Here is a 22,601-nt window from a genome sequence, read left to right as displayed (position 1 = left end):
CTCGAGTCAAGAACCATTTTTGTCAGACGTATCTGATTCGCGAACTGAGGAGATGATGATACTGCGCATGTGTGATTCAGCGTGAAGCGCAGTATCATCAGCTCCTCGGTTCCCGAATCGGACACGTCTGGCAGAAACGGTTCTTGACTCGAGAACGAGTCAATCTTTTGTTCGTTATCCGGCTCGGCTCTGTGTTCATCTTCAGTTCTCTCTTCACAGCAGTTCAATCAGTGTACTGTTTGAGTAAATGAATTACTCCAAGATATTGGTTTGTTTTAACTCATAGCCACGTTAAAAAAGTTAGCAGCTTAAGTCATTTGTGGATTAATGCTTATTGGAGACGCGAACAGTTTCAAACGATTCAGTTTGATTTGGAGAACTGGTTCAAGAAGATCCGGTTACATCGAATGATTTGTTCGCGAACCGGATATCACTAAACTGCAGTGTTTTGAACTCTCTCTCACAACAGACCCGGAAGAGAAGACAATGCTGAATAAAGTCGTAGTTTTTGCTATTTTTGGATTAAAATTTATTTTCGATGCTTCAAAAAATTCTAACTGACCCTCTGATGTAACATGAGCCCCTTTCACACTGCGATTCCGGCAAATACACGGGTAAAGTAATCCGGCAATTGTTCCCGGGTCGCTAGATTTTGCACTTTCACACTGCCAGTGATTACCCAGGATATGTGCATGCTTTCATACACAATCCTAAAGGTCCCGTAACGACACGTGACATCAGGGCGTGACGTGTAATGTACGAGTCGAAAACGTTAGGCACGTTATACTTTAACTGAAGCTAGTAAACAATCTCAGCGTCAGCGCGGAAAGTGAGGAACAAATTGATCTCTGCTTCAATACAGTTTGCACATATTTTTTGTCGCGAAAGTTGATCTTCCTTCAAAACAGCTGGTAAAAGAGTTGCGCGATGTGTGTCATCACTAAGACACGGCATAAGATCTGGCATTTGTTCACACAGCGCTCTTCCCGGGACTGAACCCGGCAATGTTACTAGGTCCCCGACCCGGGTTCAATGCCAGAATCAATCCTGGGACGTGTTTGCTTTCACACAGAAGGCGACCCGGCAATGTTCTGGCAATTTGCCGGGTCCGACGTGCAGTGTGAAAGGGGCTATGGACTACTTTGATGATGTTTTTCTTACCTTTCTGGACATGGACAGTATACCGTACACACAGTTTCAATGGAGGAACTGAGAGCTCTCGGACTAAATCTAAAATATCTTAAACTGTGTTCCGAAGATGAACGGAGGTCTCACGGGTTTGGAACGACATGAGGGTGAGTCATAAATGACATAATTTAGATTTTTGGGTGAACTAACCCTTTAATTAAGTTACTTCATACATTTTTTCTCAAATAGCCCACACTGTTCTTTATATGCATGAGCACATGGCCATAATAATATTGAGATTTTAAAATAAAAGCCCCCCCATCCACATTCAGAATAACAACACACTCTTATAAGAAAGAAAATGTCCCAGTTTGGCTCAGGACTCGAATTGTAGTAATCAATACAGTGTGCAGCACACTCTTAGCTCTCAGGCTGCACGCCTCGCTGGCTCGTAACGAGAGACACGGGGGGAACAACAGGGACATATTTCATCCACACCGACTCCTCTTAAACTAATATTTTAGCTATGCGCTGATGTTTTTCATCCCCAGAAGAGACAGATCCGCTGCATTCTTCTCCGCGATTAATTGAATGCCGCTCTAAATATGTAACATCAGACTACCCATCGTGGCCCATCATGGCACACGCACACCACGGGAGAAGTTTGCCCACAATATCTGTCGCACTGATGGCTATGTGGATTGTACCTGCCCATAGTGCTCCCTTTGTACCGCAGTGCATGCTGGGTGCCGTGCAGCCCCTGTTCACGGAGGGACACGGAGAGTGAATGCTCGCAGCGCCAGACCCGCTCAGGTCGGGTTTCTCCGGGATCGCACTACTGCGGGCTGATTTCTCTGCCCGAGGTATTGTTCTGTATCGCTGCATCGGAACCATACGAGAGCGGGCCATGAGGACTTCTCCCAAAAACAGAAGCTGCGAAGTCTACAGCGTGTCTGGTTTGGGAGCCTGCGCCCCCGCCGGTGCACCTGCACAGGTAAGAGACCCTCCATCAGAGAATTCAACACTTACTGTCATGATGCTTCTGGGCACTTTTGGCGTCTTGTTTTCATTACAATTGATTAAAATGGATTTATTCTTACATATAAAATACGATTCGTTCTGTTGTGTGAAAATAGATAATAGAAATACATTTAGAAATGCACAAATCATATCTAATTGTAAGTTAGTCACAGCTAAGTTTATTCGTTTTTGTTTTTTAAGACAAGCTTGCATGGATGTTACAAAATCAAATTATACTATAATATCATTATATATGAAATTATACTTTTTTAAAATTGACTTGTACTTTCAAAGGTCTTTCTGCTGTCACATGGTGGTCATATGCATCTGTGGTTCCATGAAGAACATTTAACCATTTCTATTGACGCTTTCCATTCTTTCAAAAGGTTCTTTAGAGTGGAAGATTCTTTAGATGTCCTTTACGCTAAGAAAAAATGTTTCCCACTAAAAAAAAACTATTCACTGAAACGTTCTATGGGGAACCTAAAATGGTTCTTCAATGGAATCACTGTAAAAAAAAATTCAAGAGTTTCCCATTTCTAATAAAAATGCCGTGTTACAACACTCCACACTCTCTTCTATACAAATTTACAAAAGGTATTTTAAGCTCATTTCAGTTGTGTTAATGAACTGAACCCTTTTATTTTGACCACCGGGTCATCTGTGTCTAAACGTTGGTCTTGATAGTCTCATGAATGTGCTTGTCAAAGATAGAGTGCTGACACCGCTGAGAGGGGCCGTGGGAAAGCAGACCCTCACATTACACTTTGTGCGACTCCACAGGGGAATCCCACCAGGATATCCTAGTTCCACGACCCCTTCCTACTAATGAAAAGATGTTTAGAATGATGCGGCAGGAAGCCAATTAAATACGACACATAGGGTGTTGTAGGGTGACAGAAAGGTTGCGATAGTGATCATGTAAGAGTAGTAGGTCAATGCTGTCTCAACAAGTGATGTTAAGGCAAAGTTTCTCCACTTGTGTTTAGGAGGACTTTGTGACGAAACCCACCCAGATGTCAAGTCCATCTAGCAGCGAGTCTGACATCAAGAGCCCGATGGGCAAGAGAGTGAATTGCAGGGCATGGAGTAAGTGGGCATTGAGAGCCTCCCCCCTCCTCCCTCTCTCGGCTGCCATTGCAATGACTCTCCATTTCCTTGCATGTAAGTTAAGACCCTGTGCTGTAGAGGAATGCTGAGATTATGATCTGGTATGTTCCAGTATAGCTAGTCAAGCCTCTCATCCTTGGCCGTCCTGGAGATTCTTCAAGAGGAGCTTGAAAACTGTTTTTTTTTTTTTTTTTGATGGACTACACATAAACACTGAGCTGCTGGATATGTTTTTAAATACATATGATATATGTGATCCCCCCAAAATCCAGTGAAAACAGTAATATTGTGAAATATTAGTACAAATTAAATGAACTGTTTTCTACTGAAATATATTTTCAACTGTAATTTATTCTTGTGAAGGCAATGCTGAATTTTTAGCAGCTATTCTCCAGACTTTACTCTATTGTTACATGATCCTTCAGAAATCATTATAGTATTCTGATTTAGTTTATTTATTTTTTATTACCGTTATCAGTGTTGAAATAATTTGTGCTGCTTAATAGTTTATGTTGAAATGGTGAAAATATATATATATATACATGTATGTGTGTGTATTTATATATAGTATACATAATAAATATACACAGTACACACACATATATATTATGTAAAAACAAACTTTTATTTTGGACGTGATTAATCATGATTAATCACTTAGCAGCCTATTTTAGTATTTCACAACTTTTTTGTGAAATATTTAGCTTGAAAAGTATCTGTATGCCTCTGTCTTTAAGTGTAATATTTAGTAAAGTAATTTTTTTTTTTTTTACTTTAAGTAAATATCTTCTTCTTATAAGTGTTCTTGTTCCCACAGCCTCTCCATCGCTCTCAGTGTTCTATCTTGGAGGAAGCATCGAGTTCTCCAACCTCAGCTTCTCTCCAGACCTGGCAGACCCGTCGTCTACACAGTTCCACCTCCAGTCTCAGGCGCTAAGCCATTATGTAAGCATAAACATACATAAGAGTCTCTCTGTGCCGGCCTCGGCAACAAAGCCGGTTTCTCCGTGATCTCTCCGGAATGCGGCCGCTCTCCAGAGACCACTCAAGAAACGATGCTCGGCCCTGGCACTTTCAAACGCAAAGTCCGCCAGAGCTGCAGGTCCAGTGGTGCGCTCGTCCCTCATTGTCATTCTTTTAAATGTAAAGCAGGCTCTGCTAAGCCTTCGGCCGCTCTGTGGCCCTCTTAAATGTAAAGCCAGCTGTAACCAGAGCCAGGCTCGGTGTGAGGCAGCGCGGTGAGACTGGATCCCAGAGGACTGCGGCTTTTCAGGGCCGAGGACAAGAACGGTGTTTGTGAGAGGGACAGGGCCCAGGCAGACTGAGTGAGAGGAAGATCAGTCCTTCAATAAAAACATTGTCTGTGGGCTTCCTCTCACACAATCAGATGCACTGTACCTCTTTGCTGAGAGGCTGCAGCCAGCGGAGAAAAGAAAGGTAGACCAGGGGACAGAGTAGGCCAGGAGAGAGAGAGAAAGTAAGGATTTAGGGCACCGAAAGAGAGCGCAGGAAAGTCAGTATCATGGGAATGGTTGGCATTTGTGTCTGCATTAGGCATGAGATTAATGGAGGCCAATGAGGAACCCGGCCAAGTGTGGCTTCTCGTCTGGGCGCGATAATCTAATTAGCCTAAATGGAGCCAATTTAATCCCATTTAATAGTGAGCGAATCCAATTGTGAGAACTGATGGCCTGCAAGTGTGCACTCTTGCTCTTAAAACTAGTTCAAAACCAGCCGCCCGCCCCTTCCATCCAGCACTTCGGGATGACATTGAGCTCCAGACAATGGCGCTGTTGTTGCCCAAAGCTCTGGTTGCTCAAAGCCAATCACACAAGAACAGTGCTTTTGTGCCAAGGCTGCAGGTCTAGCCTGGGCCACTGATGTCTCACCTTCTTCAATGATGTCACGCCTTCCGTAGTTCTGATGTCACTGAGACGTCTCAAAATACTGTTGATACCCGGCGGAAACTTCATGACCTTGGTAGATGTTATCAGGGGTTTGTTTACAGCTTTCAGAAATAGTTTGAGAATGGAAAGAGAATAGCGGCTGATTTTTCTCATGGTAATTTTTCTTTATCATCTCTTTCCTTCCTTTCCGTTGATGTGCCGTGGATTTAAGTTCTCAGACTTGTATGATTCTTCACCATGGAGCACATATTACCAGCACTCAGGAATTATTGCATTTAGGTGAGTCTGTACATGAACACAAATATCACAGTATGTTTATAATCTACATCAAATTTAGCCTTTTTTTTTATCCATTGCATTTATGTGCAAGCACACAAAATGGTTTCTGATTGGCTAAAAAGTGCCCACATCTCTTATTTTTTTATTTATTTATTGCTGTTTTCCACTGACGGTTGCGATTTTTCAGGACATCTGTTCTGTTGCAGTAATATCAGTCAGATAGGAAATTGTATGCCCTTTTTTCAAAAAATGTCACCTACAGAACCTCTAATCAATGATCAAAAGGGAATAATAGAAAAATATAACAATTAAAAAACTATGACACCACTTTGAACATTCACCACAGTAGTCAAGTGTTATTTTAGTGGTATTTATGTTACAGTGTAATTATACATTGAAGTAGTCAGTAATATTGATTAATTAAATGTACTTACTATATGGTTAGAGTCAGGTTTAGGGTTTGGCTTGGGGTAACTTGCATGTAATTAATGCATTAATGTTTTAAATTAGCATTTAGTAGTTTAGTAGGCAACTCGGTAGCAATTAGCATTTAGCCAAAGCAACATTTACATTTTTCATCTAATGTGTACCAACTAACAGAAACTGTCATTTTAGTTGTAGTTTTAGTTACTTACAATACTAAAATTGTCTTGCAGTATGTTCAACACTTTATCTTATAGTCACAGCTGTTGTTCAAGTAGTAAATGTAATGTGTTTTACTTTTCTTTAACTGCCAGTCCTGCTCTAATGTGGTCACTCGAGGTCGTCTGCTGTACTCAGTGCACTGGTTTCTCTGTAGTCTGTCAGTGATGGCACAGCATACAAACAGCCTTTATTCTCTGCTCTGGTGCCATTCAATGGTATATGAAATGTGAAGAATACTAAGTGTGTGTTTTTTCTTGTAGCTTTGAATGAAGGTGTTGTTCGGATAACCTGATCAGGCATTATTCCACCTGATCCTGTTTAAAAGTGCACTTAATAAGCTTCCAATGTACAAAATTTGGGATCAGTAATTAAAAAAATAAATAAATAAGAAAAAGAATACATTTATTCATGTTACAAAAGTTTTGCTTTTGATAAATTAGGCTATATTGTAAAATATATTATATAAACAGTTATTATATTTCAGAATATTACTGTTTTACTGTAGTTTTGCATCTAAATTTAAATAAATGCTTCTTTGGTGAGCATGAGAGACCTCTTTGAAAAACATTTAAAAACATTAGCAAACCCAAACTTTTGAACAGTAGTGTAGGTGTAATGCCTCATTGCAACTGCACAAACTTAGTAATCATTTACACAGCATTATCTTTTGTGGGTTTCTATCTCATGCATTTGGAACCTGTTAATATACTGTATGCATTACCTCAATTGATTTCAATTCAAAGCCTATAAACCCATCTTGTTAAAAGTCATGTGTCCTGATGACAGTGAAGGAGTGGAAGGTCTTTGTGTGTACTACTGGAGTAAATTCTCTGCTCCTCCCGCTATTGCTGAGGAACTCCGGAGAGTGAACCCATCCCGGTTGCAACGGCGTCTACCTGGAACCAACAAGGTCCTTTTTAGCAGAAACGAGGAACGCTACTACATGGAGAGGGACGAGGACACACTGCGTCTGCTGGGTTAAGAGCGTTTTGATCCCTCTGTTTTTGTCTTTTCCAAAGTAAGGAAAAGATCTTAACGTATATTGCTGTGTCTGCAGGTTTGAATGCAGATAACGGTGGTGATTCTGACGATGACGACGATGAAGATTCTGATGACAAAGCGGAAAAAATAAAGAACCCAAACTCTTTACAGAGTGGCAAGTGGCAGTTGGGGCTGCAGGGTACAACCATAATACACTGTAAAGCCTGTTGAGTTTACTCACATGATTTATGAACACTGACTCATTTGAGTTGCCAAACGTTGGTTAAACTAAGCTCTTCTGTATCCTCCATGATACATCGTACCACGAGTGAAGAAAAACACAAGTAAGCCATGTGTAGGTAAGGCAATTCAAATGCAACCATGTCCCATTAATCCTCTGAGTAAACTCTGCATGCAAGTCCTTCCACCAGGCAGGTTTTACAGTGTACTATCACTATTTTACTATCATTCTGTTGTGACAATTCCTATACAGTCATTATATTGGTTGTATTCTTGATTTATTCACTCATTTTGATCATGTCTTACTCTCATATGCCTAACAGCCATGTCTTTTGACCTGTACGCTAAGTATGGAAACAATCGCACACTCAGTCTTGTCAGTCCGAAGAAGCCGTATTACCAGTGGAGGCTTCGGGTGCCGTCCGGTCACGTCGTGCGACTTGTCATTCTCACACTTCAAGGGGCGACACCAGGAAGCTGCTCTGCCAACAAGCTGTCTGCTTATGATTTCCTACTGCCGCTTCAGAACAAGATCATCGCCAGGTAGATGGGACAGCTGAGAAAATCCGATTATGTCCATTTGCATCTTTCTACGTTTCGGGGTTATTGGTTGAATTACAATACTTGGAGGGCTAGTTCACCCAAAAATGAAAAATTCTGTCATTTACTGTCAAAGCAAACTTATTTGTGATCTTGGATCACAAAGAAAAAGATATTTTGTAGAATCTCCAATACTTTTTTAATGATGGACACAATTAAAGTTCTAAACATGGCACACAAAAAAAGCTCCCTAAAAGTGGCCCTTTTGTTTTATTTTTATTTATTTATTTTATTTAAATGGTTTTCTATTTGAATATATTTTATGATGTCATTTATTTCTTTGAGGACAAAGCTGAATTTTTTAAGTGTCACATTAGGCTTCAGAGATCACTTTAATATGTTTGATACATTTTTTTTCAGGATTCTTTGTTAAATAGAAAGTTTTAAAGAGCAGCATTTATTTGAAATAGAAATCTTTTGTAACAATATACAATTCATTAATATTACTTTTAAACGATTTAATGCATCCTTGCTAAATAAAAGTATTGATTTCTTGAAATAAAATCCTACTGGCCTCAAACTTTTGAACGTTATTGTATATTTCAAGTCTTCTGAATCCATATGTTTCTTTGTTGTGAGGAATGGACAGAATTTTGGTGTAGCTCTCAAATACAGTATTGTTTAAATTCAAATATCAAATTGATTTAAATCAAATACTATCACAAATCCAATTTGGGCATAAAATAATACACATTTATGTTTATATAAACTCTTTTCAATGCATAAATGAGGTTTTTTTGTTTTTAGACTCTCATTGTCAGAGTAAAGTTGGCTAAACATCAAACAACATCTCTCTTCTTTCCAGATGGTGTGGTCTGCCAATATCAGGAACCTCCCCTGTGATGAAACTGACATCTTCTGGAAACGTCATGCTTGTCACATTTTCTTTCAATCGTCAGAGGCAAGGGGCCATCTTCAAAGCTTATTTCCAAGCTATACCCAAAACCGGTGTGTGAATTAGCAGTCAGCATGAGATGCTATAATTTTAGCCATTATTCTGTTCAGGAATCTTCGGTTCTATGTCACTGTTTCTGCAGAGTGTGGTGGTTTCCTCACTGGGTGGAACGGCACGGTGACGTCCCCTTACTACCCTGCCTACTACCCTCCAAATGTGGACTGTAACTGGAAAATCAGGGTGAGCTAAGGCTAAAGGCTTTTCCAGGTATCCCATGAGCCTCTTCCCAAGTGCCCTGTGAACCCCATTCAGAGGCCTGGGATGCTCCCACTTTGAGATGAGGAGCACAGGGTGGCTGCTGCTTTGTGTAAGAGTGCGTTCGTTGAGAGTCTGCTTTCTCTTTTAGGCTCCATTGCCAGGATACCTTCTCTCCGTGACCATTGTGATGCTAGACATTCAGGATTCACCGGCCTCAAGCACCTGCGAAAAAGACTGGCTGGAAATAGGCGGCGTAAAGTGAGTGTCATGTTATTCATATATTCATGACTAGAAAACAGCTGACTTAAACTTTCCTATACGAGCATGTCAGATGTTTTTACTGAACTGCTGGCATATTTGTGTGCATGTGTGAGTTTTTCTTACGCTTCCACAGACTTTGTAACCCAGTTGGGGACAGCAGCAGGAAGAGGATCTACTCTTCACCCGTCCTGCTGCACTTTCACTCGGATGAGTCTTTGACCCATAAAGGTTTTTATCTGATCTACAGGGCCTTCTCTCCTGAAAGCGGTGAGACCTTTATGATGTTTCTTGAGAAGGCATAGTCAAGTATTTTCCCCCCCGTTATTTTGTAAAGTAACTTGATTTGGATAAAAAATTTTGTTTTGTGTCTTGAATGTGGGATATTTGTCTCTGTTACTACTATGTGATCAGGGCCAAAAGTAAATAATTTAGTTGTGAAAACTACTGGATTTGTTAGACAAACTATTATTTAAAAGGATTCTAGTTTCAACATGAAATGTGTGTTACCACTTTAAAATTGCGGTCAAATAAAATGTAAAAAAGAAATAAATCATACAAGGATATCATAATTTTGACAATCTAATAAACTGATTAATTGCAGTGAAATATTTTCTAAAAATAAAATTCTTAATCTTTCATGGCATTATTTTATAAAGATTATAAAGAGTTAATTGAATCAAAACACAAATGTACACTTCACTAATTATGCTTTTTCTCCCATATTAGCATGTCCGAGGCAGTTCCGCTGTGGAGATGGCAAGTGTATTCCTCTGAGAAAAGTGTGTGATGGAGAAAAAGACTGTTCTGATGGACGAGATGAGGCCAAATGCAGTACATGCATGAGTTAGATTTTCCATAAATTCTTTTCAGCCAAGCATTGTTGTCTTATTTAACCCTGTTCTACTTTGCCATTAGACAAGTGTAAACCAGGAGAAGTGTATTGTATGGGTCAGTGCAGACCACACAGCCAGTGTAACACTGCATGTGATGACAGCAGTGAAGAGAACAACTGTGGTAAGAGTGTCTTTTAATTAATCCTTAAGAAGATTTAATACTTCAGCATGCACAATTCTGCATTCACTGATACTCAGAGATGTCTATTTTAATTGCTACAGACGTGTGGAGAGAGTTTGTGGTAAGACCTGCCTACGTTTCAGTGTGTTTGTGTGTGTGTGTGTGTGTGTGCATAAGTCACTTTTAAATTAAGCAGCTTTCTGTTGCTCAGTGATGCAAAGTTGCTTGACTAACTTGAACATGAGCGAAATCTGCGTGGTGAACTTTTAACTCAAAACTCCCATTTGCGGATTCCTTTTGAAATTTCACCAAGCAATGGTAATTGCGACCAACAACTTATTTGTTTGTCCAACCCATTTCTTTTTGTGTTCAATTTGCCCACTTTTTAGGAGGTAAATGCTACCATATGTGCCCAAACAAAATCTGCCTCCCCAAAGCCTCAGTGTGTGATGGGATTGTGGACTGCAAAGACCGCAGTGATGAACTCAACTGCACAAGAGCATGTGAGTAAAACCCACTTTACCTACAATTCTGCTCTATTTTGTCATCATTCCTTGCTTACTGGACCAAAAATGCAATTGGACAATCAAATCATATGGATTTCAGTATGAACGCATTCATAACAAAAGCAAATGGCACAATCAGACAGAAAACTGTGTGAAATCTTGTTATGGTCATATGTCCTCTAGTTCTTTCATTTGATCAGCGATGCTGAATATTCTGTCTCTTGCAGTTTCTAAAGGATGCTCTCCTTCCTCTTTTAAATGTGCCAGTGGAAAGTGCTTGAGTAAGATCAATCCGGAGTGTGACGGCATTAAAGACTGCAAAGATGGTTCAGATGAGTTGCGCTGTAGTGAGCATTCTCATAGAATTACATATTCACATCAAATTTATTATTAGAGGCAGTTTTTCTTGCAAGTAAGATTCTTTGCTTGCATAACAAATCCTACAAATGTCATGCTGTGCATGTAGGTTGTGGCACGAGGCCCAGGAAGAGGTCAAAGATTGTGGGTGGAACGGATGCCCAGGCAGGCTCATGGCCATGGCAGGTCAGCCTTCAGATGGAGCGCTATGGTCATGTGTGCGGGGCATCTCTGGTGGCCAGCCGCTGGCTTGTCTCTGCAGCTCACTGCTTTCAGGATTCGGATGCAATCAAGTGAGGTTTTATTCAGGCACATGCACTACTGTTTGGGGTCAGTATTCATTTTTGGAAGATTTGACTTTTACTCAGCAAGGATACATTGAATGTATCAAAAGCCATAGTAAAGGCATTTATGTTACAAAAGATAAATACTGTTCTTTTTAACTTTTTATTCATTAAAGAATACTGAAAAAAAATGATTGAAAAAATGTTTTGGCAGGTATTCTGATGCGCGATCATGGAGGGCCTACATGGGCATGCGGGTTATGAACTCGGTCAGCAACGCAGCGGCCACCAGACAAATCCGTCGCATCGTATTGCATTCGCAATACGACCAATTCACCTCCGACTATGACATCGCCCTTCTAGAACTAAGCGCCCCTGTCTTTTTTAATGAGTTGGTACAGCCCATCTGCATTCCTGCCTCCTCTCATGCCTTCACATCCGGAACCAGCTGCTTTGTCACTGGATGGGGGGTTCTGTCAGAAGAAGGTATGACACGTTGTAGAAACTCATTCAGAACAAACAATTACTTCTTGTTGAGCTGAAAAAAAGACAACATTCATTTCGCTGACGCTTTTATCCAAAGCAACTTACAATTGCTATATATGTCAGAGGTCGCACGCCTCTGGAGCAACTAGGGGTTAAGTGTCTTGCTCAGGGACACATTGGTGTCTCACAGTGGATTCGAACCTGAGTCTCTCACACCAAAGGCATGTGTCTTATCCACTGTGCCATCAACACCCTATGTTAGCAACACTGTCTTGAAACACATGATTCATACGATGACTAAAGGTGAGAAAAACGCATTCTAAAGACATCATCTTTGATCACACCCACTGTAAAATCCCCCAGGATCCCCATCGAAACGGCAAAGTCACACATTAGATATGCTTCACATTTCCATGGTTAACAGAAGCGGAAGTCATCATAGTTGGGTTTAATGCCATGGTTATATAACACAAAGATAGTGTTATAGATGTACTTTAAATAAAAGAAAATGTTATTTTTTTTTGGAAAATATCCATACGAATTTCATTGGTACTTATATATTTGCTATAGAGATCTTATTTCAAATGATTTTAAAACTCATGCCTGACTAATAAGAAATACGTTTATTTTTATATTTGAAATATTTTTATGTCTGTAAACTTAAACGAGCAGAAGGGTTTCAGAAGTAAATCAGATTAAACAAGCCTAAACACCATTTAATGTCTAAACATGCAATGTTTCCATCTAAAAACTTTTGATTTCAGGTGAATTGGCCACATTGCTGCAAGAGGCCACCGTTAACATCATCAATCACAACACTTGTAATAAAATGTATGACGATGCGGTCACTCCCAGAATGCTTTGCGCCGGAAACGTTCAGGGAGGAGTGGATGCTTGTCAGGTTAGTGTTTGCTTTTGTGCTCGCTGCTTGTCGATGTTCACCGTTCATATATTCACATCTATGTTCGCACAGGGAGACTCTGGGGGACCTTTAGTGTGTCTGGAACGTGGCCGGAGGTGGTTTCTAGCAGGCATTGTGAGCTGGGGTGAGGGCTGTGCCCGACAGAACCGGCCTGGAGTTTACACACGTGTCATTAAGTTCACAGACTGGATTCACCAGCAGACGAAAGGCCAGGTGTGACTTACACACACACACACACACACACATATATTTACACCAGAGAATGGGTGATTGGCCCAAACTCAGTTGCTTGTGATCGAGGTGCCCAGCTCTCATGGTGCCCAGACACATCAAACATCAACACCTCTGCATCGGAAGCAATTTCCCACCAATTCCTGTTGCTCAGCGTTTGAAACCTCTACCCACGGTCTTCCAGAAGCTTCACTCCCCTCTTCATGCCCCAAACTCATAAGAACCACCTACAAACCAACTGTATTCTGTAAAGCCTCGACAGTGGACTACTAGTGTAGAGATTGAGGGGATTATTTGCAGTGGAAAGAGTTCTCTTGGTAAGATTTGTGTTATTTGCATACAGTGGCTTAATATTAGTTTTCATTCATTCATGTTAAAGGATTTTTCTTTCATTGTTTAAGAAGGATATAAACCCCTCCACTTCATGGTCCTTATCAAATATGTTCAACTGTGAATCTGATTGCATGTCAGAAATAATGACCAACATGAAGTTTAGTCATTATTGTTAATGTTTTTGTAGGGTTTTTTGTTATCACAAAAATGATTGGCTTCTCCCTTACTGGGCGAGAGCAGCAGCAGCCCTTCAGACTCTCTGCTGGTCATGATTTGACATTACATCTTACTCAGTACTTCTTTAGTTACACACACATTATGATCTGTATCCCTGAAAAACCAGATGTAAATGTCAAAACTGAGCTAATGTTGATACTTTATATTAGATATATGAAAAATAGAATTATATTAAAAAGAGGTGCTACATTACTTCCACTCTGTGATCTGTTCTTATATTGCATGTTTCAATGAAGTGTAAATCATGCCTAACGTGTTTCTTTCTTATTTAATGTGAATATAATCATGGTTAATGTATATAATATATTTTAGATGTATGAAAACACAAACGAGTCAGTTGTTTATCCTAGACAGCAATAAGATTAAATGTTCAAATTGAGTTTTCTCTCCCAAGACCAATTATATGAACTTAATTGAATTTTGTATGACAACAATTGTCTCACTTGTGTCCGTTTTATTTCACCTGAGGAATTTTAGGAGAAACATATGAGACAAAGGTGATACTTTACAGAAATTTAATGGAGGATACAACATAAAGAGCAGTATTTTAGAGCAAATGTCCTTGGTGTTATTTTATATTAATTACTCTTCTGTTCGTTAGTATTAACTTCCTATTTTACTATATTATGCATTGTTAATGTGCAAGCAGCATAAACAAAATTTCCGTTGATGTTCACTAGTATCTATTTTTCCTCACTCCTAGTCTCTCTGAAAAAACCCTCAGTTGTTCCCCTCATGGATTTACACTCCTCTTTTAAGGATTGCAAGGGTGGGATAACTTCAGACAGCGTTGGATTTACCGCAATAAATTAGTTTATTTATGATTTGATTGAGCTGTTCTGTACATCGGGCTGTAGGTCACGTCAGTCGCGCGGGATGGGTGTGTCGATGAGCGTCACGGAAGCCCCGGTGGCAGTGGGAAATGAATAAATCCCAGCCCGCGGTGATAATGGACAAGAGTTTAACTGGAATTCATGCGTGGTCCTCCGGCTTCAAGAGTTCATATACCCCAGACGATACCGAAGTTGATTGTAGTCCATGTGAAAGCAGGGGTTGAGGAGTTTGGTGTTTGTAAAGGTGCAGTGATTCTCTGGAGTATTGGATCTGCAGTGTTTCTTCATAGTTGTTCATATCCAAGCAAAGGACCTCAAGCAAGACCAAGAGAATGTTCGATATATTATTTGTGATGATATTTGGATTGTCAGGGCGTGTTCTGACTAAAGGTATGTAGAATGAAATGTACTTTTATCGTAGAATATCAGTTTTCATTCTTATTCATATTAAATATCATACATTTATTTTTCAAAAACGCATGGTACTCCATTAATGTTAAAGGATGAAATAACATTTTGGGAATGCTTGAGGATGTGAGTGTGGCATTACTTACCACAGCATCATTTGAGGGTTACTTCCCTTCACTTTGGTTAAACATAGTAACTTGTTAGTATTTTCTTTTTTTATTATTATTCATGCCCAGTTGTTAACAATGCGTGCTGCAAATACGCAAAATTACGCGTAAGTTAGCGCTGAATCAGATGTACCACACTTAGTTTTTCCAATGCTATGGCAAGCTTTTTTAACATTTAGGCTACATTTATAATTTAATCGAACTAGTATTTTTGTTACTAGGAGCATTTTTATTAATAGAACTGAATCCAATCTATACAATTAGTCACAATTGACCAAACAACTTGTTTGAAAAGAATAGTTGATAGCTGAAATTGATATCCCTATAAAATGTGATTTATAAAATTACACTTTGTTAGAGAAAAATGTAGTTAATTGTAACTATTTTGATTGGAATGCTACAATCTAACCATCTGGTTATATTATTGAATGAACAAGTGAAATGGAAATCAGAATGATTGATGAAAAATGCATATATAAAAAATCATAACATACAAGATATGTGCAGAAATAGACAAAACACATGTACAAGAAACAATTATAAAGATAGAATAACTAAAAAATATAATCGCTTATTAATAATAAAAAAATAAGTAGGCTACTAATATAAAAACATACGTTCGTTTTAAGAAATAAATGCTAAATCGGCTTGCCAAAGTAGGACACGTTGTTTTTATAGTAGAGACCTCTCTGCTCTTAGGCTACTTGGCATCCTTTAATGTTTGGCCACGGTTGAAACAGAGAGGGCGTTATTTCCTGAGCATGATGATTTTGTGAAATGGAAGTTCTAATATAAATGACTTCGGGGTCATGACCACCGTGAGGCAGGAACCAGCGCTAATCAGGGTGTTATAGCTAAAACAGACCCAAGGGGAGGAAACAAGGGGTGAAGCGATGTACTGTCTGCACTGCGTGATTATTAGTGCTTTATTGGTCAACAATTCACCACTCACATCACAGGATGGAAAACTGAAATTGATTAATGGCCAAACATGTGTTTTAAGCATATGTCCCATGCATGCTTGCTCAAAAGCATACAGTTATGCCGGGGAAATAATTTTGTAAAATTAATCAGGACAATGGATTTTAGAAAGATTCATTAAAAAAGTGCTACAAACAAAATGCACTAATAAAGCAATTTCAACTGAACAAAAATAATACACTATTTAATAAATAAATAAATGTAGTAATGCAAATGAAATAATTATAATAGTAATAATTGCATTCCCTTTAGCGTATTCTTGTTAAAATTAAAGTTCTAGTTTGGAACAAAGAACCTTCTTATCAAGAAACGTTTTCCTTTTACAGTTCTTGAACTGGCTTTTTTGTGGTCAATAAAGTTAAGCAAAGAATAAAATTCCTTTATAGAACGTCCTTTACTTACCTTTTACCATAGCACGCACAAGACATTTTTTCATAATCTATTTAAATAACGAAAATTTTCAGTAGCCTATTTAATAGCTACTAATAATTTTTCGAATCAGTCTTCAAATGAGATGATGCATTTTGCTTCTTGTGGTATTTAAGTTGTCACGCAATTAAAGACTGAATAATTAAGTTAATAAACACAAAAATTACGTAAATGCGTAGCGTTTCCGACACATTTATAACTCAAATTAAAATAATGTTTATGTGCATGCAACATCCATTCAGTGTTTTTATGTTCTGTATTTTTGTTCGTGTAGCTGACCTTTCCTACGTGCTTCAGCCTTATTTGCTTTGGTTCATTAGCGTTTATTCAAATATGACGTGTAAGGTTTGTTGAATTTGGCAGGTTTTTGTGCCCTCGTTAGTGGCAGGCGCTCTGGTTGGGGTTTCTGAAACGGAACCTCAGCGTGTGGACCGGCTGATAACGAGCCTGTTTGAATCCCATGCGGGACTCAATGTGGGAAAAGTGCTTGACTCCTGCTTCCTTTTTTTTTTTCTTTTTTTTTTTTACATTGGTCTAACTACAATACAATTTTAATATATAGACAGCACATGGCCTACGCATAGCGTGTGAATAATTGCTAGGAAATGCTGGTTCGTGTTGTAGTTATAGAAACGTCTGCATGGAGACGAGATGTTTAAAATCATATTGAATTATGTGCCACCTTAACCCAAAGTTAAGTGTTTTTTTTTTCTTAACAACAAAAAGAGATGAAAGCTGGAGTATGCGACCACTATTTTTGATTTAGTGTAGTTGTGCTCACCATACATGGATTCTGCATATGAAATAGGCCATTAATGTCACAGCATAACGAGGATATGGTAAGTCATTTTTATAAGCCTGTTATTCAGTACAAAATACTACGTCGTTACGTTCGATTTATGTTCCATTAGGGATCAGATGAATACAATTAAATGTATGCATGAATTTGTGTAGGCTACATATATTACAAGAAGATAACAAGAAAATATCTATATGCAAAGTTGAAAAATACGTTAGTATAATTATTCTAGATTAATAGATACAGAATTGTGTCACAAACTAAAGAAGAAAAATGATTTTGAGGATATTTCGAACTTAGTCTACAGCTGACGTTTTACGTTTATTTTATTCATGTACTTATTCACGGGAAAAAAAAGAAAATATAAAATAATTTGATGTGTTTCGTTTTTATCATTATTTTTATTCATATTATTATTTAAAAAAAATGTAAACACCACATTAATGTGATGTTTTCTGATGATTTATTAAATCTCTTTTACTTAATAAACATTGCCTTGTAAAGGTTCTCAAGTATCTCTGAACAATACTCAACTGACCTTTAATAACAATGTGAAAAGTTGTGCTGTGCTCAGAAGCACCTAAAATATAGCTCTGTCAGTATTAGCAGGAGCTGTGGGTATGTTTCTATAGCTTTAGATGGCTTAGCCCTCTAAATGTAAAATGTGGTCAATGTCACTCTGTAAAGCTTCACGGTATTTTATTCAGCAACCTCTAACATGCCTTTCTGTTTTCTATCTGAAAGATACAGACACAAAAGGGAGGTTCAGTTCTCCAGTGTTGGATGTTACTGAAAAGCAGCTTATTATAGAGAGAAATCAGACACTTCAGCTAAACTGCAGGTGAGTGATTTGTCATGGTTAAAGGAGGAGGAATTGGTTAAAATTGGATACTGATTTTTTTGGATACTGATTTTAGTAAGGAGGAATGTAGCATGAATGACGTTTAGAGTGAGAAATTGTAAAATGCAACTGTTAAAGATAAAAAAAACTGAGTGGGGTCAAAATCTTAAGAGCACACTGAAGATCTGGTATATGTCATTTGATTTAAATCTTGCAATAAACAGAACACTTTGTGGCTTTAAATGTCTAAAATATTTCAAAAGGTAATGGTCAATCAAATTTGACCGTTACCTCCTTTGTTCAAAAGGTCAAAAAGGTCAAAAGTGAATATACACAACAGTCTCTCAAATCATCCTGGAGAACTTGATCATCAGATTTATGCATTTTATGCAAATGCATTTTTATGCATTTGATGCTGTCATTAAAGCAAAACTAGATACAAAACAAACAAAAAAACTAACAAATCATTAGTCAATCATAAATCACGTTGACTGAGCTGGCCTAACATTCTATGTGAGTAAAGTTTAGTAAAATGCAAAATAGAATAATTTTCATAAGTGGTCCCAAACTTTTGGGCTCCATTATATATTGATTACTGATAGTGACATGATGTACTTGGACCATTAGGTATAAAATTCATTGTATAATCCAAACTTGATGTTTCAGGGGACGGTGGGAGCTCCATTGGGTTTTGCCATCAGGCGTCCCGAAAGTCTACCACGGCACCCAGATAGAAAAGACTGTATGCGGGAAGAAAAATAACCAGTACTGCAGCCGCCTGACGCTCAGTCCTGCTTTAGCTCAACACACTGGCTCTTACCGCTGCAGGTACCGCCAAAAGCAGCGCAAACAGGCCTCTGTGTACGTCTACATCAGAGGTAAGATGCTTCAGGTGAACGCTGGAACCCTCAAACCCTTTCTTTTCAGTGTATTTCCTTGAAATCATGTCTCCATTAAGTCTTCAACTATCATTTAATAGGTATACCAATTATACACAAAGGATATTAATTTAAAATATGTATATAACTGCTTACTACATAGTGCATAATAAAACAAACTGAAGATATTGTAATTTCTTTGTTGATAAATTGTTAATTTATAATACATTGCATTTACATTTATCTGACGCTTTTATCCAAAGCAAAAAGATCATCCTAGGAGTCAGCACTATTTTGAATATAAAATGTCAGGTTTATTTGACAACTAAATTAGGAAGCAAACTAGAGAAGACAAAAATAATAAACAGTAATAATGAATAATTGAACTGAAATATTTAATTTAGCATGTTTTTATGTTTAAAGGCTGGAGATGAACACATGTAGGGTAAGTGCTAAGCTAAGATATTGGGCTAATCTGTATGCTATGCTAATATCTCAGCTAACTACGACGGTAACTATAATGATAAATTTTATTATAAAGTTTTAATTATTACATTATTTTATAATGGTAATGACATAGAAACAGTGTTGTTGGAATGACTTTCAAAATGTTTGATGTTCTAGCAGTTGAACGATAAAAACATTGGCAGCCAATCAAAATTCACTGGACTTTAAAAAGCTTGAGCATTTAAAGTGGAACGTTAAATAATGTAACGTTATCGTCTACTGATGTTGACACTATAGTTGCGTTGTAGTTAGCATTATAGTCATCGTTGTTGGTTTAATCCGACCTTAAATAATTTTAAACAACATGTGATAAACAATGTTATTTTGGAGGAATTGTAATGAGGTGCTAAAGAGAGTACGCTGGGATTACTTGTGGTCCTAGCAGAGACCTGATTTCCAAAGAGGACCAAATTTGTCACGACACTGGCCTCCGTTTAATAGCTTGGCCATCTCACTGACCATTTCTGTTGCTTAAGGCTAAACAGGAAACCTCAAGAAGCAAATAATACCTAAACACCATTTTTCTCTCGAGGCAACACATCCGACTAAGTGAGCGTCTGGCACGGATTCACACTGGCATTTAATGTTTTTTTCTCACACCGTAGACTGTCCTCTCTCACTTTTGACTAAATTGAAACGATAACTTTCATTTACGTGCTACCTCGAGGGGACAGAAATAGCCCCAGCTGTTGAAAGGCTCAGCTCTTGGGCAGCCTTTCCCAGGGTACCCAGCCTTATCTATCTCCCTCAGCCCGGCTGTCCGTATCCTGTGCTGCTCTGGGGGAGGGACAACTTGGAGACGAGGATAGAGGATGCGATGTCTCCTTGTGTATGTTTGTTGGGATGCGTGTCTGTACATGGGAGTGGGCACCTTAAGGGCATGCTGGGGCAGAAGAGACTCAGATTTTCCCTGGTCAGGCATTAAGGAAGGCTAAGAGGTGCCCCAGGTCACTAGGTGTGGCCCCCGCTTAGCCAACAAGGCCCCTGAGGACCATCAATCGCTCTTGCGACCATGTCTATTTAGCCTCACCCTTCGTCCTTTATATTGAATCAAAGCACGACAAGGAAGCATCCAACAGTCCTTTGGGTACTTTTGTTAAAATGTTCAGAGATTTTTTTCTGTTCCTTTAATAACACCAGAGCTTCGAACAATGGGGCGAGCAACACCCAAAGCCTTTCATTGCCACAAGAATATTGCAACTGGGGCGAAAGTGCAACAGAGAAAACAACAGAGAGAGAGCATTTGATAACAAGCATGCATTCTCTCTGTATTTGTTGCTGACTCTAGATTGTTGTCAGCATCTACTGTTTGTATGCAGTGTCTGTTTGTTCCTGACCTCAGCATTGGTGTTTCAGATAGCCAGCAGCCGTTTGTAAAGATGCAGTCGGAGATCCCAGATGTGGTGTACATGAAGGAGGGAGAGCCGTTGGTGTTCCCCTGCAGAGTCACAAACCCGGATGCCAAAGTCTTGTTGGTCAAGGAGAGTGTCTCAGCTGTGAGTCAAACAATTCATTTCATAAGACACATCAGCTTTCCCTCTTTCCAGGAACAAGAAATCTGTTTCTCAGCACTGAACACGACATGTTTGATGTGAGAGATCTAGATCTATTATTTTAAAAGGGGTATTCATGACTTGTTGCTTTATGATGCTCTGTCTGATTGTTTTGGGACAAACTCATGTCTAAAGATTTTTTTAATTATATCTGTTCAAGTGTTCAACAGACAATTTTTTACATCTCTCTGTTATAAAAATAGAAAAACAGCTCTATACTCACATTTCAAGCCCAAAGAAATTTTTTTCTTCATTTAATTCTGATGAGCGTATGTGCGTCCCAATTTGTGTATTTTGTGCCATTCTAGTGCAAGTAGTGTGGTCACAAAATTCCAAAAAGCAAAAGTGAACTTTAAATACCCAAATGATGCACGTAATAACCAAAAAAAAAAATGTATTGTGGAATGTTGGACACTTAATGCACTCAACCATCGAAGCTTTAATTATGTAGAGGGTGGGGGTGTTATCTAACTACAATTATGAATGAAAAAATATCCTTATGTAATTCATACACTACACAGTTCAGTACACAGTGCATAAATACGTAGTGCATAGTGTATCATTTGTGACACAGCTCGTGTGCACTGCTTTTTTCATGTTCTTTACTTACATCACGTTTGCAATGCCGTTAAAATCGCTATTTAACAAGAGCTTCTCTGAAGAACTTGTGTTCTATTATATTCAGCTCCGTTTGGCTCTATGAAAGGAAGAATGCACATCTACAGTATGTGTGTGTGTGCACGCATTCTCTGTGTGCATGTGCGCAGCCACTACAGTAAACACATTGCAGTGTGTGCGCTTTCTAAGGACTTTAACGCTGTTGCTGCACTGGACTGAAAGTCGATGTTGGAGCAAATTGACGTGTGATGAATTGTTATTGCAAATAATCAGAAAAAGACAGATCATTAGTGCCAAGTACTTCTGTAGTAGGCTTTTCGTGCCAAATCCCTACTCTTCCACTGCCATACATGGAGTACATCCTCTCACTCTCATTTACAAACTCTCCCTGTCCTTATCAAACGATCACCCCAGGTTATAAGGGCAAGTGTTCATCTCTTCGTGCCAGTTCGGATGTGTGTGTGTTCATGACGGTATGTGGATGGGATGTACAGAAGTCTTTTTGGCTCAGCATGACATGGATACTTTAAGCCGATGCTCAGAGTGAACGGCGCCCACAGCTTCCTTTTCTTGTTGGCACTGCACAAAGCCAAGGAGATGACGCCGAGACCACCTCACGCAGACTGATGTCTTCCACAGCTGGTGGCATGGACAGAGATTTGAGGAATGAAGCTTAAAAAGATGGCTTGCTGTGCATTTATGTTAGGATTAGATACACTACTACATCTCTGGAGACATAGAGTCCAAATATGGCAACAAAAGTCTCAAGAGGGTTTAAAAAAGGACTTAAGCATTTCGGGATGAATTTCAGATGAGAAGAGGAAACGGAAAAGAACAAGTTGACCAGTTCCAATGGCGCTGCCTTTGGCTCCACGCATGCAGGATGGAAACTG

At 38.9% G+C, this 22,601-nt stretch overlaps 2 protein-coding genes across 6 annotated transcripts in view; both read left to right on the top strand.

Moving 5' to 3' along the window:
• The first annotated feature begins 1,462 nt into the window (after positions 1-1,462).
• Positions 1,463-14,097, top strand: LOC132116106 (suppressor of tumorigenicity 14 protein). The gene is made up of 19 exons (XM_059524693.1): positions 1,463-2,122; positions 3,138-3,312; positions 4,076-4,203; positions 5,377-5,444; positions 6,876-7,066; positions 7,147-7,269; positions 7,634-7,853; positions 8,716-8,858; positions 8,948-9,045; positions 9,212-9,321; positions 9,458-9,591; positions 10,051-10,155; positions 10,240-10,338; positions 10,728-10,841; positions 11,072-11,191; positions 11,311-11,494; positions 11,700-11,971; positions 12,736-12,872; positions 12,945-14,097. Exons 1-19 carry the CDS (start codon positions 1,916-1,918, stop codon positions 13,110-13,112), a joined length of 2,796 nt encoding a protein of 931 aa, XP_059380676.1. The 5' UTR covers positions 1,463-1,915; the 3' UTR covers positions 13,113-14,097.
• A 437-nt stretch (positions 14,098-14,534) lies between these two features.
• The window catches only part of flt1 (fms related receptor tyrosine kinase 1), a 33,243-nt gene continuing 25,176 nt past the window's right edge, over positions 14,535-22,601 (top strand). For 2 of the 5 annotated variants that reach the window (XM_059524689.1, XM_059524688.1), the window contains exons 1-4: positions 14,535-14,917; positions 18,056-18,152; positions 18,819-19,030; positions 20,894-21,033. In XM_059524689.1, coding sequence (XP_059380672.1) covers positions 14,860-14,917; positions 18,056-18,152; positions 18,819-19,030; positions 20,894-21,033 — 507 coding nt within the window. In that variant the 5' untranslated portion in view covers positions 14,535-14,859. The remainder of the gene's footprint in view (positions 14,918-18,055; positions 18,153-18,818; positions 19,031-20,893; positions 21,034-22,601) is intronic. The other 3 variants (XM_059524691.1, XM_059524692.1, XM_059524690.1) reach the window with 2 other exon arrangements.

The sequence above is a fragment of the Carassius carassius genome, chromosome 35 (assembly GCF_963082965.1).
Source record: "Carassius carassius chromosome 35, fCarCar2.1, whole genome shotgun sequence".
Taxonomy (NCBI): domain Eukaryota; kingdom Metazoa; phylum Chordata; class Actinopteri; order Cypriniformes; family Cyprinidae; genus Carassius; species Carassius carassius.
Note: the sequence above shows the minus strand (reverse complement) of the source record. Positions and strands in the feature narration are given on the sequence as shown.